This window comes from Ceratotherium simum, chromosome 13 (assembly GCF_057802395.1).
Source record: "Ceratotherium simum simum isolate JZ-2026a chromosome 13, ASM5780239v1, whole genome shotgun sequence".
NCBI lineage: Eukaryota > Metazoa > Chordata > Mammalia > Perissodactyla > Rhinocerotidae > Ceratotherium > Ceratotherium simum.
Genome location: NC_141912.1, coordinates 40,043,942 through 40,068,868, shown reverse-complemented (window position 1 = coordinate 40,068,868; position 24,927 = coordinate 40,043,942). Strand labels below are relative to the sequence as shown.

Below are 24,927 nucleotides of genomic sequence, written 5' to 3'. Positions count from 1 at the left end.
TTCTTCCATTTCATCTCTCTGACTCACGCTTCTGCCTCCCTCTCCTACTTTTAAGAGCTCATGTGATTAAATTGGGCTCACTTGGATAATCTAGGATAACATCCCCATCTTAAGGTCCTTAACCTTAATAACACCTGTAAAGTCCTTTTTGTCACATGAGGTAAAACATTTAGATGCTCTGAGGATTAGGATATGGATATCTTTGGGGTGTCCATTATTCTTCCTACCATAACAATTATCAATGGGTTAAATAGCAGATTAGATATAGCTAAAGAAAGAATTAGAAGACTGGAAAATAGACCTGACGACAGTATCTAGAATGCTGCAGAGGGGAAAATAAATGGGAAATATGAAAGAGAGGTTAAGAGACATGTAGGCTAGAGTGATAAGCTCTAACACACATTTCAGAAAAGTTTCAGAAAGATAGAAGACGGAGAATGAAAAAGAGATAACTGATGAAATACTGACCGAGAATTGATGAAAGATCTGAATTCTCAAGTTCAGGAAACTCAATGCATCCTAAATAGGATAAAAAAACAAATAAATAAACAGAAATCCATATGTAGACATATCACAATGAAACTGTTGAACACTAAAAACAAAGAGAATATCTTAAAAGTGGTCAGAGGGAAAAATAGATCATCTAGAAAGAAATGACAATTTAACAGCCAATTCCTCAACAGCAGCAATGGAAACCATAAGAAAATAGAATACTGCATTCTATGTGCTAGGAAAAAATAACTATAAACCTAGACTTGTATACCAAGCAAAATTATCTTTCATGAATAAGAGCAAGAAAAAAGATTTGAAGAGACATTTCACCAAAGAAGCTATATTTTAATGGCCAATGGCACATGAAAAGATGCTCAACCTCATTATTTATTAGGAAAATGCACACTAAAACTACAATGAGATACCATTTCACACCTATAAGAATGATCATAATCAAAAAACAGACAATAACAAGTGTTGGTAAGGATGTGGAGAAACTTGAGCCCTCATATGTTGCTGGAGGGTATTGTAAAACGGTGCAGCCACTTTGGAAGACATTTTAACCATATGACCCAATAATTACCTTTCTAGTTATCTGTTCAAAAGAAATGAAAAGACATGTCCACACAGACTTGTCTGTGAATGTTCATAACAGCATTCGTGAAAGCCAAAAAGTAGAAACTACCCAAGTGTCCATCAATTGATGAATGGATAAACAAAATGTGGTATATTCCATTCATATATGGAATATTATTTGACTATAAAAAGCAATGAAGTACTGATACATGCCACAACATGGATGAACTTCAAAAACATTACACTAAGTGAAAGAATCCATACACAAAAGACCACATAGTATGTGATTCCAGTTATAGGAAGTGTCCAGGAAAGGTAAATCTATGGAGACAAAGTAGGTTAGTGGTGGCCTGAGGCTGGGAGTGGGAGTGGGAATTGATTACAAATGAGCACAAAGATTCTTTTAGGGGTGACAGAAATGTTCTAAAATTAACTTGTGGTGATGGTTGCACAACTCTGAAAACTTACTAAAAATCATTGAACTGTCTACTTAAAATGAATTAACTTATGGTAGGCAAATTACACCTCAATAAAGCTGTTTTTCAAAAAAGGAGGGCAAAGTAAGATATTTTCAAAAAACAAAAGAGTTTACTATCAACAGGCCCTCATTGAAGGAAATTCTAAAGGATATACTTTAGAAAGGAGGATAATTCTTCTGATGGAAGGTTTGAGGTGTAGAAAAGAAATGGTCAATGCATGGGCAAATCTAAATAAGCATTATGGTATAAAACAATAATTATATGTTTGATTGTGGGGTAGAAAAAAATAAGATAAAATTAAAATACTGAAATGCCAGGAGGGGAGTGACTGTAGTCAAAGTTACCTAAAAGTTTTTGACTGAGAGGAGGGTAAAGATATTCATTTTAGGCATGATTAAAAATGGATGTAAAAATTTGTAGGGTAACCAGTAAAAAGAACAGAAAACAGAATACATAACTCCCAAACTAGCCAAGGGGGAAAAATAAAATGAGAAAAACTCTTTTTCAGCAAAAAGTCAAAAAGAAGGAAGAAGAAAAGAAACAGTATAGAAATACTGTGCAAAAAAAGCAACATTTTATATTTATTCTTTATATTTTATATACACGTCATGAATACTCTTGCATTTATTCAACATTTAATAAATCAGTTTTAAAAAGAAATAATCAGGCAAGTATACATAGATGTATGCACAAGACTGTTTATAACAGTATTTGTAATAATAAATCCCGGCAAAGCTCTATAAAAATCTATACAGCCAGTAAAAACGGTGATGTAGCTCTATATTTTTTTGTTAAGGGGAGGTTATTGAATTGAGATTACTGAATGAAATAGCATGGTACAAAAACCATATGGTATGATCTAATATTTTGTTGATAACATTGTGCGTATAAGCATAGAAAAAATATAGCAGGGTATTTTGAGCATGAGATTTTTGTATGATGAACTTTTACTTTAACTATTACTTTCTGCTTTCTATTTTCTGTATTGTTTATTTTTCTCAATGAAAAGTATGATTTTTATAATAAAGAGTATTAAAACCATTTTCATTTTGAAAAATAGAGAAAAAATAAGTTCCCAGGTGTGAAGCCCATAACAAGTGTCAAGAACTCAACGGAGACGAATCAGTGACAAATGTTTTAGGTTCACTGAAACACGTCTTACGAGTCCCTAGTCATCTTTATGCCCCACCAGAAAGGCCCCCTTCTGCCTTTTCTCACAGCATATGGAGCGAGAGAATTACACCTTTCTCTTTCTTCATCTCCAGGTGTGAATTAAACGATCTTTTGCGCAAATTGCCCCACTAACTGGCAGAATCCTAAGGAGCTATTGCTGAAGTTATCCAGGCTTCTTTGCTTATGAAAAAGCTGCATTTTGTGTGAACAGAGGGAAGACTATTCAGCTGGACTTTAATTCATTTAGGAAACCAGCCGAAGAGTGGAAGAGATGCTTCTGTCCTCAGCATTTTTATTTGATTAGCGGGTAGAATATCACATCTGGACCCAAACTTGCGTATCCAAACAAGTACATCCTTTCCAAAAGACGTGGCTAAGGTAAATGCACCTGCCACCATGCTTTACATGCTGGACCCTCAGTCAGATACAGTGACTATGAGAGTCCTGTGTCAGATCTAGTAAACGTTTGTAACCAAAGTTTAGATATTAACTCCACATTATCTTTTAACATATGAACTTCACAATAAGGGCCAATAAGGTAAAAGATATTTTTAATAAATGAAAATTGATCTTGTACAAATTTATATATAATTTTAAATTTATTTTTTATTATTTTTTTGTGAATAACCTCTATTCAGATGTTGGGGTTTTAGAATATTCCAAAAGGCACTTATTTAAAAAGTTGAAAGGTGAATATATCAAACACACACACACAATTGGACATATGAATAGAGAGCAAAACATTCTAGTAATATGACCTAAAAGGCACTTGCAACCCATTCCTGAATTTTGAAGTATGGCACTATCTCAGTTTTAAAAAGTCATATAAAGTACAAGGAAAATACAAATAATTCTAAGGGGAAAACCCTATGAAAATAGCTGATGAGACAACAAAATGAAGTTATTAAGAGTCAAGGATCCACATGTTATTATGTAACATTTTCCAGAAATTTAAATTTCTATGTGGCTCATATTATGCCATTATCTCATTCTAGCATTAGATATAGTAAAGGCTGAATATGTGGATGAATTGCCGTGTTAGAGAAGATGTGGGTGTCACTGTCATGACATCTTATGGAGAGCCGTGAAATACAAGGCAAGTCTGGGTCACATTAAATCTCTGACTTTATCATGAACTCCATGTACGCACATTTCCATTGACTCATAGGGCTCTCTGGTTCTTAAATCAAACAAATCCTAAACCTAACTCATTGTTTGACTTCTCCCTTATCGCTCACCTGAACTGTTCCTTGTCCTATCTCCTTTAACAACATCAATGTCTTCGCTCAGCTGCCCAACCCAGAAACTACAGAGATAGCCTCCTCCTGATGCCACTCCTCAGCTCTTCTTGATTTCCAAGTCCCATTTCCAAATCATTTTTAGCATCCATCTAGAAATTTCCAGCATCTTCATCCCCACTGCCTTCAGAATTGTCCCAAAATCTTTCGCATGACGCCCAAAATCTTCAGAAGTCAGTCTCTGCCTTTGTCATCAGCCTCACCCTTAGGTAACCCCTCTCTTCAAGCCCCTCCCCCACCATGCTCTAGGTATGTTGGACTTGGTTCCCCTGAATATGCCACACACTTTTACATCCTCATGCCCCTCCCTGGATTGTTCCTTCATGTATATGCCCTAATCCATGTCTTTTTTTCACTGAGCTACAGTGTTTTATTTTTAATTTTTTAATTGTATGTATTTAAGGTATACAACTTGATGATTTGATATACGTACGCATCCTTGCTGCCCATCATCTTCCTCTTTCCATGCATCCTGTCCTTCTTGCCCCCCGGTGCTGCGGTCACTTCCTCCCACCCCTTCTCTAACCTGAGAACTCCTGCAAATCCTTTAAGGCACAACTCAGATATGGTCTGTCTCACTAGCTTCCTTGGATGCCCAAGTTGGAATTTATTACTCCACTGCCTTTGTTCTCATAGCAATGTATATATACCTCTTGATTTTAGAGATTACCACATTGCATTGCATAACTATTTGTCATTCATCTGTTCTCCCTGATAGCTGATGACCTCCAGGTGCAAGGACTGTGTCTTACTACTCTTTGTATCTCCAAGCTGGCTAGAGAGTACATTCTCAATAAATATTTGTTTATTGAATTGAGGCCAATTGGCTTGGATTTTATTAAACCTCAGATATAAAGGAGAGCAATTCTCCAATACTTAAAGGGCATGAAAATTTAATTATTTGTTCTTTCTTATGGTAAAAGTATAGTATATTATCATTACTATTTGTCTATTTCCTGGAAACTTTCCACATACAAAGAGAAATATATATATATAAATTTATATGCTCCTCAAAACACAGGAGAATCAGAAAGATATAATTTGAGAGTGAAGGAAAACTATTTTTATTCTTACATTTAAACACAGATCTTTAAAGTTTAAAGAGATGAAAACCATGGTAAATTTCCATTCGTACTAAGAAAATCAGAGTTTATTCTTCCTACCTGTGCTAGCTACAAAAAATAAAGGGAGAAGACCCCATATCTGAGATTCTCAGGAGCTCTCTCAGCTCACCTCCAGTTTGAATTCTCTTTGGAGCACGCTCTGCACCAGAGGCTGGGTGCCAACAGCACACGCCACTGCGGACACGACCATCCTGCTCTTGGCCGGCGCTGCCACTTTCACCAGTGCTCCAGGGAGGGGGCAATGGAGATGCTACTGCTGCTAAATCTCATCTAAGAAATCACCTTCATGGTGGGTGATGTTATTTTTTTATGAAGTGATCTGAAAACAGTCCTCAAGACATGGATATGGGGAAGAAGCCCTGAAAAGCTGACCCATTTTGCATCAGAGCTGGACCAGCTCTCCAGATCATCTCCCTAACACACAATTGATCAGGCACAGAATGCCAGGCGGGACAACTTGCACCTCTTTTTCCACGATGTGATTTTATATTTGCAAAAATAGGAAAGGCAGAAGCCTAGTTAGCTAGCTATAATGGAGAATTGCGAATATCTCTATATGCCTCAAAAGCCCGAGGGCTTTCAGGAAAACAGTCCCCGTAAATGCTCTGAGATGAAGAACGAGAACTATAATGTTCCATGAGCTTTGGTCCCGAGTTACTTCTAGAAGAAAATTCTCTTTGGAGTAAATATCAGAAGAAATTCATACTGGTCTTGTAGCTTGGTGGTTTGGGGAAGTCATCTAAGTTATCTCTGTTGAGTGGTAGAGTCAGAGTCAGGGATAATAAAGATGCAAAACAACTGAAAAACAGAAGTGTCTATAAAATAAACAATCATTTAATGAGATATTAGTGCATTATCATATACAAATCAGCCTAGATTTACATACATCTTTGCACATGAAATATCAATGAGCATAATTATTTTTAAAAAATCCAAAACTCAAAAGTGTCAGCTAATACTAAAAGGAATATAATTACATTCATCCTGCAGAAAAATGAATATAAAAGTTGTAATAAGACATTTGATAAATTTCAGAAGGTAGAAAAATATGCATAACTGCTAATGAGAAAAAGAGTGAAAATAAATAACTGTTTTTGACATTGAGATGGTTGAATGTGCAAAGTCTTTGGTACCTTATAAATCTAGATAATAAAACGCAAATAAACTATGCATTTTTATGGTTCCTGCCACCCAGGTATCTAAGCTCTTGGGAGAGATTTTACTTATTGTAAAGCATTTATTCAGCTGGAGTTCCCCCCTCTACTTCAGGGATTCTGTATTCTTAAGCAAGGACCGAGGAGACAGACTCATGGTCCCCTTTCCTGAATCTCCCTCTTCTCTCAAATGCATGGATGCTAACTGCAGAATCTGATAAGCAGGGACATAGAGTTCTCCACCATGGCCTGATGACAGCCCATGAGCCTATCCGGAAGCAAGAGTGCTGTTGAACAGGATGGACAGTCAGATATATTAATAAGGACTCCTCTAGTGGGGGACATTCTCACAGATTTAGCCAGTGTAGCTTAGAGAGTCTACCCCCTCCCATGGTTTCAACTGTTATCTCTGCACAAATGCACTCAAACCTCTCACCTGGGCTCCAGTCCCCGTTTCTCACCCCACTCAGATACATCCCACTGTCTTTCCCAACTCAACATGCCCCAAACAGGACTCTAACCCCTCCTCAAACACAGTCTTGTTCCCAAGTCCTCCACCATCCCAGCTCCCAGGCCAGAAATGACAGGGGAACCTTTGACTACTTCTTTCATTTCACACAGAACTTTGAGAGTTACATCTCGCTGGAGTGAGAAGGGTGTATTTGGGAGGAGACCAGGGGTAGGTTTTAGCTGGGAAGCTTTGTCCGTTATTGCTTACTGCCTCCTGGTGGCTGGTGGGGGAACAGCAAGGGGTTGGAGCACAGCCCTCCAAGAAGGCGGGCTCAATTGCCAGAAGAGTGAGGCTGGGATTCCAGTCACCAGATACTTCAGAGCCCAGAGGAAAGAAGCATCAAACCTAAGACAAATCTCACCCAGGGACTGAGAAAATTACCAAAAGCAGGGTTGCAGAACAGAGCCTATGCCTGAGCAGGAACCAGAAACAAGCTAAGGTCTCTGGGAAGAGGAGAGCTGGGATGGATGGGGAAGACCCTAGGACAGACCAAGTGGGAAGTTCAGAATGAAGGGGGATCAGAGGAGGAGGGCCACAGGGCTTACAGGCCAGCAGTTGTCTCTAGCAGAAATAATCCTCCATTTGAGGCAGAGGTCTAGGGCTTTTTACTTGCCCTTACTTGGTGTGGGGAGAGATTGCAATATCCTGACCCTCTATTTTGGGAAAAGAAAGCTTACGGCATCTGCAGCACGCCTGCCAGCGGTGGCATATGAGCTTCTGGACAGAGTTGTGAAGAAAGACTTGCCAAGAGACAAAAAAGCCTGACCATCCCCTCTCCATCCCATCATCAGCCCTAATCTCAGCCTGCACCATCACACACAGGGTCTCCAAGATGGTTCATCAGCCCAAATAGCCCTTAAATATATAAAACTGTGCTCAATTTCACTCAAAATAAAAGAAAGTAAACTAAAACTATGCTGAGATGCCATGTCTCACCTATCATATTGGTGGAAATTCAAAAGCTTCACCAACACTTGTGTTGATGAGACCGTGGAGAAATGGCACTCTCATATTACTGGTGAGAGTGCAAAATAGCACAGCTCTGTGTAAGGGAATTTAGCAGTATTCACTAATCCTTGATCTGGCAATCCCGCCCATAGCAATTTACCCTGAAAATACATCTCCAACAATATGAGAAACCATAAGCATAAGATTATTAATTGAGGAATTATTTGAGATAGCAAAATATTGGAAACAACCTAAATACCTATCCAAAGGAAAATGGATGAATAAACCATGATACATACAAACGATGAAGTAGCGTGCAGCTGGAAAAAATAAGGAAGAGATCTATGGACTGATACAGGGTGATTTATAGGATACATTGTTAAGTGAAAAGGGCAAGACACAAAATAAAATATATATTATGGCAACTTTGTAGAAGAAAGAAATAGTAATAAGAATATATATGCATGTATGTTTATGTATGCATGTATATTTGAGCAAAAAGAAACACAGAGAAGATAAACCAGAAACAAATGCATTTGATTGCCCATCAAGGAAAGGGAAATGGGTTGGAGGCTAGGAACATCAGGGTGTGAGATTAAGAACATCTATTAACCAGTAGTGGCTTTCAAACCATGTTCATGTTTCACATATTTAAAACAATCAACAAAGATGGAAAAAACCTTAAAATGTAATGCAAATAGAAATAAATGTACCCATATATCAACCGATAGCATAACCACACAGAAAAAACAATCTGAGTGACTTCTGCACACAGTACTCGGCACACCCTCAGTGGGATATATTCTAAGGACAAAAAGAACTGCAAAGAAATGTTGATCTCCACTCAGTACGTTTGTTGGTGATGGTGGTATTGGTGTAGTCAGGCGGAGCAAATGAGTAAATACATTGAAGTTGCTGGGAACCAGAGTTCTCACTCTGGGAGAAAGGAGATATCAGTGTGGAATGAAGGAAGGCAACGAAGAGCCCCGAGATATACAACTGGAACTGGAGTTATTAGTATTAGCTCACGATGTTTTAAAAATACATATTTTCTAGCTCTGACCACTGAGAGGGCCTGCAAGCATACACACACACACAGAAATAGACATGGTTATACAGAGATGTATAAATATACAGAGATATAAATATAGAAAGAGGAAAAGCAAAAGGAACAAAATGTTCACGACTGGTGAACCTAGGCGAAGGGTACATGGTGTTCACTGTACGGCAGCTTTTCCGAGGGTTTGTAATAGTTCAAAATGAGAAGTCAAGGGAAAAAAATAAAGAATTCGTCTCTATCCTTGCCTCCATCCCGATGACATTTCAGTTGCTCTTCTCTGGGATTTTTCTAGCTCTGGCTTGTCTTGCTTGAGAGCTGGTGACCAAAACTGCATACAGTAATCCAGGCACAGGAACGCCGTCCCTGTACGCCAGGGTGAGATGCTTTCAGCTTTGTTTCCTATGCTTGTCGGTAGGATTCTGTAGCACCCGACAGGATCAGGTTCTCTAGGAACCAGCCATCATGACTCCTCGGGCCCTTGCCAAGGATGGGATCAAAGTCCAGAGCCCTCATATGTGAACCACTTCAACTGCAAATTTGTAAGTGCGTTACGACTTATTGGCCGTTTTTCTCCCCAGTCACCCGAACTCATGAGACCTTTCTATAGACTATCCCCCATTGATTTAGGTTCTTCACAACCTAGAAGAATTTAGTATCGCTGACTCATTCAACAGATATTCCCTGAGCACCAGGCACTGTTTAGCACGACGGGTACAGCAGTGAAAATAGAGAAAAGTTTCAGACCTACGTTTAATGACGGTAGATAGACAATAGCAAATAAATGAATAAATACAGAGTATGTCGGTTGGTGTACAATCTATAGATAAAAGCAGGCAAGGGGGACAGACTCTGGGGTGGGGGTTGGGGAGAAGCTTACAATTTTTAAATAAGGCAGCCAGGGAAGGCGTCACTGAAAAGGTGACATTTAAGCAAAGACCGGAAAAGGTGAAAAGGTGAGCCACAATGATATCTGGGGGGAAGGACGTTCCAGGAAGTGCAAGTATCCTGTGGTGGGAGCCATCTGGCCGGTCTGAGGAACAGGAAGCTGGCGGGAGCTGGAGCTGAGGGGGCGAGAGTGAGGCAGAGGGCAGAAGGAGACCAGGCCAAGCTGGGGGGGCAGGGCAGATGGTAGTTCACCTGAAGGTCACTCTCAGCCTTTGACCTTGACTTGGAGTGAGACAGGAGCCTTAAGAGGGTTTTCTTAAGCAGAAGAGTGATGTGGTCTGGCCGACGTTTTTCTTTTCTTCTCTTTTTGTGAGGAAGCTCAGCCCTGAGCTAACATCTGTTGCCAATCCTCCTCTTTTTGCTGAGGAAGACTGGCCCTGGGCTAACATCCGTGCCCATCTTCCTCCACTTTATATGGGCCGCCGCCACAGCATGGCCGGAGAAGCGGTGCTTCGGTGCGCGCCCGGGATCCGAACCCGGGTCACCAGCAGCAGAGCGCGCGCACTTAACTGCTACGCCATGGGACCCGCCCCTGGCCGACGTTTTTAAAGTCTCAGCTAAAGGAATACTCTTTCTCTGTTTTCTCTTTCAGATAACGTTGAAGCTGATTCTCAAACGGATCTCTAGGGAATGCTTTTTATTTCTTCACTTCTTTCCTGTCTCCGGCTAACTTATGACAGCCTCTTCCACTAACAGCTAGAGCTGCTACCAAAGAGCCATCGCAGTTCCGTCCCGGGTCTGAAAGGAGGGTTAGTCATTCGTGAGTCTTTGAAGATGAAGAGCAGCATGGGAGAGATTAGAGGGTATGGAGAAGTTAGAATCAACGTGGGTGACAAAGAGGCCAGGAGGCCAAGCCTCATGCAAGGGGTGAGGTGCGTGTTCGGTGCGGGGAGAGACCATGCAATGGGAGCAAACTGGGACCCCGGGGAAGCCTGGCAAGGGCAGAGAACCAGAAAGAGAAAAACGTTCATGCCCCATCGCAGAGTTGTTAAAACAGCAGCAGCAGGTGAGTGACAGGAGAGAGGCACCCCACACTCCTCAGTCCTTCCGCTTAGAACCTGCCAGAGGAGGCTTGGTTTCTTCCATTTCCTAAAACCGCTCTCTTGGACATAACCTTTGTGGTCTCTCATCGATGGGCCAAAGGCAATGACCATCCAGAGGAGAATCTCAGCTGGGGCTTCCTGGAGCACTCTCTGTGGAGCTGGGTGGTCTTCTTTTCAGGAAGGGATCTCTAGAGAGATGTGGGGTGAGACCTCATCCAAAGGATGGGTCTAAGAAGCGGCTTGGGACGTGGACACACTTCCTATCTCTTCACTCATTGCCTCCTGCCTCAGAGACTGGAGCAGGGACCTCACACTGACCTGAGACCTCCAGCCATTCCTCCTGGGCTCTGCATCTGCGTCCTGTGCTCCCGTGCTCGCTGCACTGTGCCCACTGTGGGCAGTTAGTGACAGAAGGATGGAGGTGAGCAAGTAAGGGGAGAGGACCATAAAAGAGAGGATCAAGCAGAAATACAATTCTTCATCCTCCTCTCTCTACCCTCCTGGCCCTTTTAGATTCTGTTTATGACCATTATTTTTCACGGATTTTTTGAGGTCAGAGGCAAGGAGCTGGGAGACCACTGTCCTATCAGGGGAGAGCATCAATACTAACAACACCAACTGATTTTATGACATGACAGAGGAGAAATAGTCGATGCATAAATTAGAGCTTTAACGTTGTCATAAACTCTGGAGCATCAGGATTCAGTGAGGGGAGGGTAGGCCAAGTGATGACAAAGTTGTAGTTAGGAGACAGGAAGTGATACTATTTTTCACAGTAAAATAAAAACAAGAGAGAGGAGAGAGATTAACAGAGAAAATAAAATGCACAGTCTTTGCCAGGCTGAGTCACAAATGACCCCTTCAAATTAAAAAATGCCAAGAACTTACGTGATATCGGCATTAGGGTGAAGCCCAAAGACTTCGGGGTTATCCAGGGATGGCAATGACTGGATGTATTCAAAATACTGGTCCAAAGTTTTGCACAAGGGGATTTTATATCCAGTATAAAAACAGAACGACGGTTCAAACATCTTCTCACTGAACCAGACCTATATGGGAAAGTAGAGAAAATAAAATTGATGAACATCAAAATGAAAACTGCCACTATCAAGGAGGAAAGGTTGCCTTATTTACATTTTAATAGTTTTTTATATTGAGTTTTGAAAGTACCCTAACAAAACCACTGATAGAATAATCAGCACATATATGAAGTAAAGAGAGAGGCCACAACACAAAAACAATGAAGCTTGGGCCTCTGTTAAATACCAAAGAAGAATCTTGCTAAGAGTGAAGAGGAGAGAGCCGGCCTTGCAAGCCCACTCTCTGCTCAATCCCACTTTGAAGAGGAGTGGGAACACACTGCAGAGGAGATGAGGCAATAAACACCCACACGAGAGAATATCTGGGCATTTCCATTGCCTCCCTTCTCCCGGAAATGGGCTCATGCCCAGGGGCTACGCTAGTGCCCAGTGTGCCTCACAGCACAGCACAAGGCCAGGAAAACTGACAAACGTCTCCCCACCCACCCTGAGCTGGAGCTCCCTCCATTGATTAAGTTATGTCCTGGCCACAATAAGAAAATGTCTTATTGTCCAACTGTCTTATTGTTCGCCTTAAGGACATCATTTTCTCATTCCTTATGAATTGATTACCTGTAATGTAACAGTGAGAGAACAAATATATACTTTGTGTGAATAGACTTAATCTGAAGAGGAAAAAAAAAATAATGCTGAATGCCTCTGAGCCAGATTTGAGGCAATGACTTCAGTGCCTAATAGAGCGACTTTCTCAGTAGGGAGGGAAATAGTGGAAGACAGGAGGAGCAGAAAAGCAGGCAGGATGTCTGAATCACTTGGAGGACTGGATGTGAAAAGAGATGGGGACTGTGCCCTACTTTGGTTGGTCACACTGTCTCTAGTATCTTCCCTCCTTATCCTTCTTCCAGCTCTTTTTAGGTCCAGTGATTGCTCTGAAATACCCTGTGCACCAGTTCTCTCTTTTGCTTTACTTGCCACAGTTCTATCCTATTCAATTTCTGTGTACAAGGCTCAGAATGGGAACAGAATGCAAAGATGAGACACACACAGTCCTTTCCTTTAAGGAGCTTGTGACCAATAGAGGGATAAGCCAATTACATAATAACCACAATACAAAGTGCACTAAGGTAAGAGCCAGAGGAAATAAAAATAAGCAAAGTACTAAGGAGGCTTAAAGCAGGAAGAAAGAATAGCCAGATGGATAACAGTAAGGCTTTATCTATGAGGCGATTTTGGAGATAAACCTTGAAGGAGAGGATTTTGAAAGGGGAACCATGACTGGGGAGACCATACAAGCAAAGGCATAGAATAAGTGATGCAAAAATGTGAGGCAGGTTGGGGAACTGACGAAATCTAGGGTAAATACAGTGTAGTGGTAAGAGACAGCACAAGAAAAGTGAAGTGACTATGGATGTCAGGGTCAGGACTAGTACTTAATTTAAGAAAATGAGGATCCATTGAAAGTTAAAGAGAACAGTGCTGTGATCATGGTCATTATTTAGAAAGATCAGGTTTTTAGTGATGTGGATGACTAGGGAGGTGAAGGCCGTGGAGTCTTCAGCACACAGACAACAAATGACCACACTGAGTTCTCTGCTGCCAGATGACATGTGTCTATAAAGGTAAAATGAAGTTCCTTCTTGTTTTTCCATTACTTTATTTATATGCACACAAATAGCTGGATTCACAAACATAGCTGAGTTTCACCAACTTTGGAAGACACTTTGGCATATAATAGTTAAAATATAGAATATGAAGTCTACATGAAATTACTTTGGGAGATGGTACCTTACAGAGATAAGAAGGTACCTTACAAAGAGAAGCAGTCATCTTCCAAGGACAATACATAAGGTTCTACGGTTGTTGGTTTTAGGGGAGACACACCATAAGTTGCTGAGAACAGAGAAAATAGAGATTCAAAGATAAGCCCCAATTGAAAGTCATAGGGACAGAGGATCCAATTTGAAGGCACTGATATACAACTGAACCAATTCTCACTAGGGCAGCTCTGGATACCATGGTCAGGGCAAAGTGGCAGCAAAGAGGTTAGGTCAGCTGATTAGAGGGTAAGACTGAGGCTGAGACTGAGATAAGACAAGGGGAAGGCAGGATGTGGATTCCATGGTGCTTGTCTGCAGCCTTCTTCAAGAGGGTTTCTGCTGCCAGGTTCATGTGGTGACCTCGTGTCCTTAGAGCTAGAGACCCAAACTCACCTCTCTGGGTATTGAGTGGTCATCTGGAACAGGTCCAAGCTAGACAGAGGAATGAGTGAGGGGAAGGACCGGTGAGACAGGAGGTGGGTAAGAGTGGAGGATGCACTGCAGATTCAGCGGGAATAAGGGGGTGGGGCTGCCCCAGGGTGGGAGTTGGAGCCACTGAAGGTGGAACAATACTAGGGAAAGTCCTAAGAGAGACAGAGAACAGGTCTGAGGGAGCTGCCCAGGGGGAAAAGAATGGAAAAATAATAGGAGGACGTTTTCATTTAGGACAGTAATTGCTGAGAACAGAGTTCAGAGAAGCCAGAATCAGTGAAATAAGGGAGAAACACAACCCAGGTGGGGAGGGATCTGCTGTTCCTCAGGAGCAGCCAGTGAACCGGGGCCTGGATAACGAGCTCTGGGCTTCTAGAGCAGAAGGTCTGCATGACTGACACTATGGTCCCAGGTGAGCTTCCCCCAGGCCAGGCTCAGGCCCAGAGGATGCGGAATTCTAGGCTTCTGAGTTGGGGGATCGGGGTCAGCTGACTAGCCTTCTATTGCCCTGAATTCTGGAATACAGAGAAGTAGAAGAGGAGGAAAGACAGGTTAGGAAAGCGCGAGGCTACACCCAGGCTGAGATTTTGCAGATGGAGCAGTCTGAGCGACGCACGCTTCTTCCTCTCCCTCCCTTTGCCCGGGCTCAGCCACCTACCTCGAGGTGACCATTAACCACAAGCAGCTTTCAACTGTGACCTAGAGAGCCAGCTCTGATTCTGACATGGAGAGCAAAGAGGTCTCTTAGAAGCCCCTTCACTTTGCCAGCAAACCGCAGTGTTCCTACACCTTTGGGTAAGGCAGTTTTAATAAAACAGAAAAACTGATGAAGAGGGTTGGCTAATTAGGACTTTTCTTGAACTCTACTTTTTAGAAAAACAGTCAAAGCATCTTTTTTTGAAAGCTGATACAAAGTGTTATTAAAAAAAAAAAAGTATACCTAATTTTGAAGTTGTGCTCTGGGGGTCAGGAAAAATTCAATCCAATCTACTCTGTCTTAGACAACAATATAACCCTGAGCACATAAAACTCTCAATCTGCTGAGATTAAATTATGTTTATCATCATCAACGAACAGGTATTGAGTGCATCCTAGGTGCTAGAGAGAAGGGACACAGAGACCTGGAAGACTTGTTTCTATTTCAATGGGCTTACAATCTAGTGGAGGAGGCAGAACACACGTATTAGGATCACATATTCCCTCTCCCACTCTCCAAGGCAGGTATTCACACCTTTTCTTCTCCCTTCAAATGTCCCAAACTTGTTCTCCTCTCCCCTTAGCTGAAGACCTGCATCCCCTCAGCTGATGATGCTTCTTTTTATTCCACTCTGAACACAGACACAGTCAGAAGAAAACAACCTCATCTTCCCCCATCAAACCTACCAGTCCCTGCCGCCATACCCATCTCCTTCCCCATCATAAGGAACGTGCTGCTCTCCTTCTATCAGGAGGGGAAGAGGGCAATATAAGGATGGTGTGCAAAACAACTGGTACACATATTGGTAAATCTAAATCAGCACTGGTTGTAAAAATCAACATAATGAATGATAGGCGTGGGGATAAAAATGAGGTGGAACCAAAATGTTCCACAACAGTAATACGGAAGATGCAGCTCAGAAGGGATCAGAGTTAGAGCCCATAAAGTATGGTTAGATCTTAACTTAAGTAATCATGTTAGAAAATGTAAGGACTAGAAATGGAATATATAACTCTCAAACCAGTAGAGAAAAATAAAAACACATTTTTAAAAAAGTAGAAAAGAAGGGGGAAAAGGCCAAAAAAAAAGCATGGTTAATGAAAACCACAAAATAAGATGATGGATATAAGTCAAAACATAGCAGTAATCACAACAGTAAAATGATTAATTTGCCTGTTAAAATACAAAGACTCTCAGATTGGAGATTAAAAACTCCAGCTGTTTGTTATTTATAAGAGATACATTTAAAACATAATGACACAGAAAAGCTGAAATAAAAGGAACAGAAAAAGATACGCCAGGTATACTAAAATTAAGATTTCTAATCATTAAAAGATTAATGAGAGTGAAAAGGGAAGACTCGGAGTGGGAAAAGGTATTTGCAACCACATAATCAACAAAGAACTTGTATCCAGAATATGCAAAAAGCTTCTATAAATCAATTTTTTGAAAGGACAGACTACTCAAGAGAAACAGAGGCAAGAATGTACAAGGAAGTCACAGAGGTGAAAATAAAAATAGCCAATAAACAAGTGAGGGTGCTCAACTCCATTAGTATGCAGAGAAATAAAAATTAAAACCAAAGTGAAGTACCATTATAAACTCACCAGAACAGCTAACATTAAAGAAACTCATCATGCCCAATGTTAGCGAGGATGTGGTGAAACGGGGTATCTCATTCTTTTGCTGGATGTATAAATTGGAACAACCACTTTGGAAACCAGGTTGATGTGATCAATTAAAATGGAAAATATACAAACTCTATTACATAGCAATTCCATTCCTAATACAAAAACATATCCATGTGCACCAAGAAATCTGTGCAATAATGGTCTCAGCAGCATCATTTATAATAGCTCCAAATGGAATTGATCCTAATTTCCACCAACACAATACAATGGAATACTAGACAGTAATGAAAATGAGTAAACTACTGCTACATGCTGCAACATGGAAGAATCTCAAAGTGTCACATTGAGAAAAAGAAGCCAGATACAAAAGAAAACATACTCTATGATCCCATTTATATAAAGTTCTAAAACAGGCAAAATTAAATTACATTATTAAGGAGTGCATACTTAGCTGGTAAAAGTATAGTGAGAAAGAAATGGTTCCTATAAGCCAGAATTGTGGTAACATTGAGGGAATGAGAAGTTGTGATGGAGAAGGGGCATGCATGAGTCTTTGGGGGTGCTGGAAATGTTCTACGTCTGTTTGAAGAAATTTATTAAGCTGTATCTTCATGTTTTACACATTTTTCTGCACTGTGCTATATTTCATATTTTTTGTGTGCATGCGTGAGGAAGATCAGCCCTGAGCTAACATCCGTACTAATCCTCCTCTTTTTTTTTGCTGAGGAAGACCGGCTCCGAGCTAACATCTATTGCCTCCTCCTTTTTTTTTTCCCCCAAAGCCCCAGTAGATAGTTGTATGTCATAGTTGCACATCCTTCTAGCTGCTGTATGTGGGATGTGGCCTCAGCATGGCTGGAGAAGTGGTGTGTCCGTGTGCGCCCGGGATCCAAACCCGGGCCGCCAGTAGCAGAGCACACGCACTTAACCACTAAGCCAAGGGGTCGGCCCGATATTTCATATTTTTTAAAAGTAGGTTAAAATTTTTTAAAATTTTTATCAGGCAAATACCAAGTAAAGGCCAATTCCCTTTCCTCATCTTCCTTGACCTCTCTCATGTATCTTCTTTCTTGATACATTAAAGTACTCAGGACTTGGTCCTTAGCTTTTTTTTTCCCTTTTCTTTCTCTACACTTTCTTCTTGGATGATGATCTCATCTAATGTCTTGACTTTAAATGTCATCTATATGCTGACAAATTCCAAATCTTTCTCTAGCCCTGAGCTCTCTCCTGACCTCCGGATCTGTACATCCAACTGCCTTGTTTACCTTCATTCATTCTCTCATTCAACAAATATTTACTGAGCACCTACTATGTGCTAGGTTCTGTTCCAGGTGCTGGGAATTTGGCAGTGATGTAATCAGGCAAAGTCCCCACCCATATGGAACTTACAGTCTTAGACAACTCCATTTGAGTGTCTAGTAGGCATCTCAAAAGTTACATGATCAAAACAGAACTCCTAATTTCCACTCCCAGCCAATAAAACTCCTTCCTTCTGTAGCCCTTCTCCTTCTCTGTAAACAGTCCCATTCCCTATCTAGCTGCTTAGGTCAAAACTAGGAGTGATCCTTCACTCCCTTCTCTCACCATCAGCATTCTGCTGGGAGTATCTGTACAATATATCCAAAATCTAACCACTTCTCACAGTCAACAGTGCTCAAACTCCAATTTTAGGTACTTTTACAATTATTCTAACACAAAGTATACTTACTAAGACATCTTTTTTTCTCCTTTGAACCTGAGATACAGAGGTGAGTTTATCATATTCCTTTATTACTCTCATGAGTCTAGGCCCCTTTTATTTTAGTTTCTCCCCATGCAGCCCTGGTATCCACTCCAAGTCTCCTTCCCTCTGAGGGCATCCATTTAAATGTACTTGATATATGTCCTTGTGAAATGTACATGTATCACTTGATAGATCTCATTTTATTTTATTTTTATTTTTTTGTGTGTGAGGAAGATCAGCCCTGAGCTAACATCTGCCAATGTTCCTCTTTTTTTGCTGAGGAAGACTGGCCCTGAGCTAACATCCATGCCCATCTTCCTCCACTTTGTATGGGACGCCGCCACAGCATGGCTTGCCAAGCGGTGCATCGGTGCAAGCCCGGGATCCGAACCGGCGAACCCTGGGCCGCCGCAGCGGAGCGCGCGCACTTTACCGCTTGCGCCATCTGGCCGGCCCTTCATTTTATTTTTTTTAAGCTCTGCCCTCAACACTTAGTTTTTAAGATCTATGCATGATATCATATGGATCATTTCTTCCAAGTGCTGCATTGTATTCCATGATAGGAGTCTACAACATTTAACTCATCTGTTTCCCCATGACAGGCCTCTAGGTTGCCTTCAACTTTCCACTACCGCAAACAATGCTATCAATAGTATCTTTGCACATGTCCATAAACCTGTCTGAGAATTTCTCTGGAAAATACACTCAGGAGTGGGATTCTGGTTCAGAGAGTAGTCATATCACACACTTGATAGGACTAAGTGCCTCCAGATTGTACCCTGGAAAGGTGAGCAATATTCCATCATGCTCATCCACTACTTCTCATCTATTCTCTTAGGATTCTTGGGGATTTGTAGTGGATGCTGTGATACACCACCAGATCCTTCTTCAGGACCCAGGCACTTGCTCCCCCAGAGTATGGGCTACTGAGATCTCACAGCATTGTCCCTTCCCAGGAATCACCCTGACAAAAGGGAGCCGCTTCAACCAAGGTCATGTCCTAGTGGTAGTGGGGAGCCGCAAACAGATCTCCATCTCAGAGTCTGTTTCCAGAGAACTCAACCTACGATGATCGCCTTCAGCTCCACACATAATATTGCCATGAACATTTTTATACATACCCATTTGTGGACTTTTTTTTTGGTGAGGAAGATTGGCCCCTGAACTAACATCTGTGCCAATCTTCCTCTATTTTGTATGTGGGATGCTGCCACAGCATGGCTTGATGGGCAGTGTGTAGGTCCGCGCCCAGAATCCAAACCCGCGAACCCGGGGTCGCTGAAGGGGAGCACGCGAACTTAAGCACTATGCCACTGCGCCAGCCCCCGTTTGTGGACTTTTTCTAGAAATGTTCTGGGACGTATCTACCCAGGATACTTAACATTAGTAATTTTTGCCCAATGGCATTCCAGGAGGCCTGTACTGGCTTAACCTCCAGCAGCAGGGCACCTTCCTCCATACGTCCTTACCCACGCTTATCATTGTCCACCTTTCTCCACACGTGGCTTCCAGAAAAACTTGCAAAAAAATAAATAAGAGTTGAAAGAAAAATCAGTTTTCTGGTCAACCTCCAGTTTCCCAAAATACCTCCCGAAGCTTATGCTTTGTCATTGAAGTTTTAATTTTGTTAAGGGAAGAAAATCATTGAAACAGAGAATTACCCATATAGATGCTACTATAAAGAATTCAAATAACCATAAAATACTCACGTATCTGGTTTTTGTCCCACTTAGGTAATGTTTATTGCTTCTTTAACATGTAAAGACTTTAGGAAGAGTGTGAGTCTGATAGATGCAGTTATACTATTCATCCTTGATGTAAAAGCCATAATTGCTAAGGAACAATTTTCTCTAGAAAATGTTTACCAAGTGATATACATGGATTTTACTAAGCTCAGAGAGAAAAAAAAATGAACACTTCATCAATTTCTAATTGTCCTAATGGAAGAGAAGAAAAAACTCAAATTATGGTTAATTCTCCAATCACAATATTTGAAAGTGCCATGAGACTTGAACTCAGAGGAAGAGGCAGAGAAATTATGTCCAGTGTTTTCATGGAGGAGGAGGGGAGAGACCCTGGATATGAGCAGCACATCTATACAAGAGAAGATTCACAAACCACTGAGAGTTGACCACTATTCTGCTCTGGACCACAGTAAATTGCTAGTTTGTTTCTTGTTTTTGTTTTTGTTTTGTTTTGTTGGTTGATTCTTTTTAGCAGCTCTGCTCTATACTTCTTTTTCCCCTTAAGTTTGGCTTACCTATTACCAACAAAAAATATTCTTATTTAAAAGGAAAATGCAATGAAATGAAAAAACGTGCTTTTTTTCCTAAATTGACTTACTCTTGCAAAGCAATTAAGTAGTCGTTTATCAAAGTCATCTGTCACTCTGCCGCCATATTGTACTTCTCCAATCATGTACCGAACCGTACTCCATGATACACCCTTTACGAAAAATAAAAAAAGATGATTCATTGTCAATCCAAATGAATAATTCTAAACATTTCAGGTCTTTCCCTAGAGGAAAGGTCTGGAAAAGGAAGCACTGACTAGATTGCATTTAAAATTACTCATTATCTTATATTAATAACTCTTTTGCTAGTACATGACTGGAACTGCTATGGTTTGTTCACCAAAGAAAAATCTACAATACTAAACATTGGTGGATGTGTTGCTCACTGATTACTTAAAATAGGGGAAAAAAACAACTATTTTTCACTCTGCGAATGTAATTACCTATAATACTCATTATAGTAAGGCCAAGCTGTTAGAGGAGAAAAAAGTCATGTTTAGTGAAGAAAGGAGAAAAATCAAGTAATCAACACTTTAAGATGCTTTCTTAGTAATGTATTTTCTGAATAGGTATGAGAACAACTAGAAAATTATTCATTCATGAGATTTTTCTACAATGCAATTCTCTGCTGTCTCATTCTGTGAGCTGTAACTACATCAAAGTATTTATTAATTTCCACAGCAATCTTATACTAGCAGTACATTTCAGATATTAATAGTTTTTTATTTTAAAAAAAAACCTTTCAATATATTTGGGACAGAAGTAAGGATGCTTGATTTTTATTTACTTTCTCTTGGTTAAAATTTTATTTTTCAGCTTCGTTGCCTTTCAAAACAACTATTTCAAGGTAACTGTTATTTGTATATAGCAAAATGATAAATAATCACAGAATATTAGCCCATGTGATCTAATTTTTCATCAAAATGTCATACTCAACTTAATATCCCTTTGTAATTTCAAGGAAAAATGATGGTTTGATGCTAGATTCCCCACCTGCCCAGATAAAAATTCATCCTGGCTCATCCTCACCATACTGATACTGCAGCATCTATAATTGTCTTCAAGATCGACTATGAGGAGGAAGAGAGGGAGAGACAGTAGGAAACTGGTATATATATCGAGCCCTTATGTTATGCACACAAACTGTGCTTTCACAAATGCTAACTCATTTATTCCTCACAAAAACCATGGCCTTTTTATAGATGAAGAAACAGGCTCTGAGAGGCTCCTAAACTTGTTCAAGTTCATAGAAGAAACAGATTTCCAACCCTTTATTACACATGTGTGAAAGGCCAACTGGGTTTGCGTTCTTCGCTCTGTGACCTTGAGGAAGTTCCTTATTCTCTCTTGTCTATTACCTCATCCATAAAATGGGGATAATAGTAACGCCTTCTGTATCTACCTCATAGAGTTGGGAAAATAAAAATGAGATCCTGCCTACGCGAGCACTTTGAAAACTGTGAAGTGCTATATAACGATCAGTGATCATTATTAGAAATTATTGCTGTTTATAAGCATAAGCTTAAATGTCTGTTAAGATGTGACTTAAGGTGAAAAAGAACTTTCACAGGGGCTGGGAGATAACATTTTCACTTTGAAGAAGTATGAAAGAAGAGAAGTTTGATTTAAGGTATACATTCTCTTGAAGTGCACTGTGGCACTTAGGTGTGATATGAAGACGGCTGTGGTGTTTCTCAACACACTGAGTTTCTTCATTAGTGGTTTGCCTCTGTTGTGTACGTACACAGAAGAGAGACCGGGTGGGGGTTTCTCACAAGTGTGAGATAGAGAGTCCGAATGCACTCCTACAGGCAGTAGGGCTGTGAGAGAAATGGCTGGACCAGTGGACAGCTGAATGGAACGAGCAGTCCCTTTTGGGGAGATGGGAGGACCTCAGCAGGTTCACTGTATATCACAGACTGAAAATGTCTATAGAACCTTGGCTTAAGGACAGCAATACAAAAAGAAAAAAGAAACAATTTCACTCACTTTTTTAATATCGCATTCATCGAGGTGATTCTGAATAAACTGAACACTGGCTGTAAAGTCAGCAGAGTTGAATTCATAGGGAATATTCCATCCTAAGGGACCAAATTTGCGTCGCTCCTTAAAAACACCAAAGAAAAGTAAGCATTGAGATTTTAAAATTGTATGCAGCTGATTCCTTTTATTATTATTATTATGAAAACATAAAGTACAGTAAAATTAAGGCAGGATATCAAAATAAGTTGATGTCATAGAAGAGCAGTATATGATTTTGGATATATTAACCATTAGAAATATTATTCCAGGACTCTACAGCCAGGTGGTTTACAAAAACAAATCTCCAAGTATTTGCCAAATTGGAGTTCTTGGGTTTTAAAAACAAAAGTCTGGGTCTCGATTGCCAACTCAAAAACTGTGTAGAAGGTGCTCAATCAATACCTGTGGAATGAATTCATTTATTCTAAATTGGACTCTTGAAAGTTTCCAGTGTTAAACGTAAGGGTTTGAATTTTTGTTTTTCAAGTTGAATAATTTCAGCACTCAGGAGCATTTAGACTCCTTGCTCGTTTCACTTTGTAATTTTGCCCTTTCCGATTTTGAAAACTAAACATTTCTATTGTAAAACACGACACGCCTGTCTTAAAACTTTCACGTTGCCTTCATTTGTTCTCTCCCATGAAACAGTGACTGACTGTTTTGAATTGCCAAATCACCCATAAATAATCAAACTGAGCTCAGATCAAATGATTCAACTGCCTTAATATTCCAGAGACCATTTTAAAGGTATGTAAGTGTTAGAACTCATCATTCCAGGCCCTGATCACCTAGCAAACCACAGAGATTAACTCAAGTGTTAACATACCATCAGCTTTCCCTGCCTGAGCACACAATCAGTCTCTAAGGAAGGTCCAATTATTTATTGGGATTAGCTCCTAGGCCTTTGACCCTAGTGCCTGAGGTGAGGAACTATGTGGAGTGTGGAATCCTGATACACCTACGGGAAGATGTAATTCTACTTCTCCAAACATCATAGAGTGTACTTACACAAACCTAGATGGTACAGCCTGCTACACACTGAGGCTATATGGAACTAATCTTACTGGACCACTGTCATATATGTGGTCTGTCGTGACCACGATGTTGTTATGTGGTACATGATTGTACTAAATTTCTTTCCTTTTCTGCCTTCCTCAACCCAACATACACACACACACACACACACACACACACACACACACACGCTGTTGTTACAAGCCATTCCAATACTTCTTACTGCAGCTCCTCCATGCTTTAGAACCTGAATAATACCACTATATAAAAGGAATCTAAATGAATTTTAACTTGGACAAGTTCATGGACAGGTCAGAGAAGAAATTCAGAAAGCGAGAAGGTTTAATTATTGATTTTTAGGATATGATTTTTAAATATTAGGTATACCATGAAAATTAACTTGCGTCTAGATATTCTGGCCCTGGAAGTTCAGACTGAGGGCAAACAAATAACTCATTAACAATGTAAACTACTACCATTACCTCTAGACCTGTACGTCTTCAGGTTAGGTTTTTAGGTGTTGGACATCTGTATGGTGTGACTCCCACCCTCGCCCCTTAGCTAATGAAATCAAAGGTGGACAACCAGCCCAGGAAGAGCCAACCAGATTCTTTCTCTCAGGAATTTAGACTTAGGGTTAAGAACTGCTCTCCGGACTTATCCTAGTCAGAGCTTAAACTAGGGAGACTTGTAAACACAGAAGCCGTGAAGCACCATCTTCCACCTTGAACAGAGAAAGGGAGAGGGAGCAGAGGTGCCACCTTGACAGGAGGAGAGACATGTGGTGTCGTCCCAGGTGTAAGAGGAGGAGCCTTGGCTCTTAAACCTGTCAGCTTCTCTTGATGGCTTTCTGCTTCCTGGTCTCAGCATTCAGGTTGCCTTGGTTTGTTTTCTAGTTGCTTCATGTTGAAATATCTGGTCCTGTAACTAGATTTTGAGCCTTGACAGGGAAAAACATGTCTCCCATTTTTGTCTCCCCTTTTGCAACTGCACCTTGGGGAAAGGATCCTGGCTGTCTAATAAACATTAATAGATTATTGTCAGACTGAAAGGCACTCTCCCTCTCACCCTTTGTGGGGGTCAATTCAGAAGCTGACACGGGGTTTTGAACTTCTTGAGTGGATCCCAGAAACATCTAGGTGAGCCTCCTCCAGGTTATTCTAGGAGCAAGGGTGGGTTGGGAGGGTCTATGGGATATTAACATGAAAATGCATTCAGCTAACCCTTGAGTCTCTGGAATTTCTTCCACTTGGGGGACTTCAAAGAGAAGAATGCTAACCACTTATTAGTGAAATGCAAACGTTTTCCAATTTTTAAAAAAAAGAGAATCAACTCTAAAATAGTTTTACCTATGTTGACTTAATTTTTTAATGTTACTGTTCAATTAGACAGGAGGCTGAATGAAGAATAATTCTTTCTTTCCAATTACTGAAGCTACTTAAATTGGCTCTG

At 40.6% G+C, this 24,927-nt stretch overlaps 1 protein-coding gene across 1 annotated transcript in view; it reads right to left on the bottom strand.

The window, feature by feature from the left end:
- Positions 1-24,927, bottom strand: part of DNAH8 (dynein axonemal heavy chain 8) — a 290,688-nt gene that overhangs the window by 22,315 nt on the left and 243,446 nt on the right. The window contains exons 83-85 of the mRNA XM_014782746.2: positions 22,429-22,545; positions 20,490-20,591; positions 11,692-11,852 (exon numbers count right to left, since the gene is read on the bottom strand). Coding sequence (XP_014638232.2) covers positions 11,692-11,852; positions 20,490-20,591; positions 22,429-22,545 — 380 coding nt within the window. The remainder of the gene's footprint in view (positions 1-11,691; positions 11,853-20,489; positions 20,592-22,428; positions 22,546-24,927) is intronic.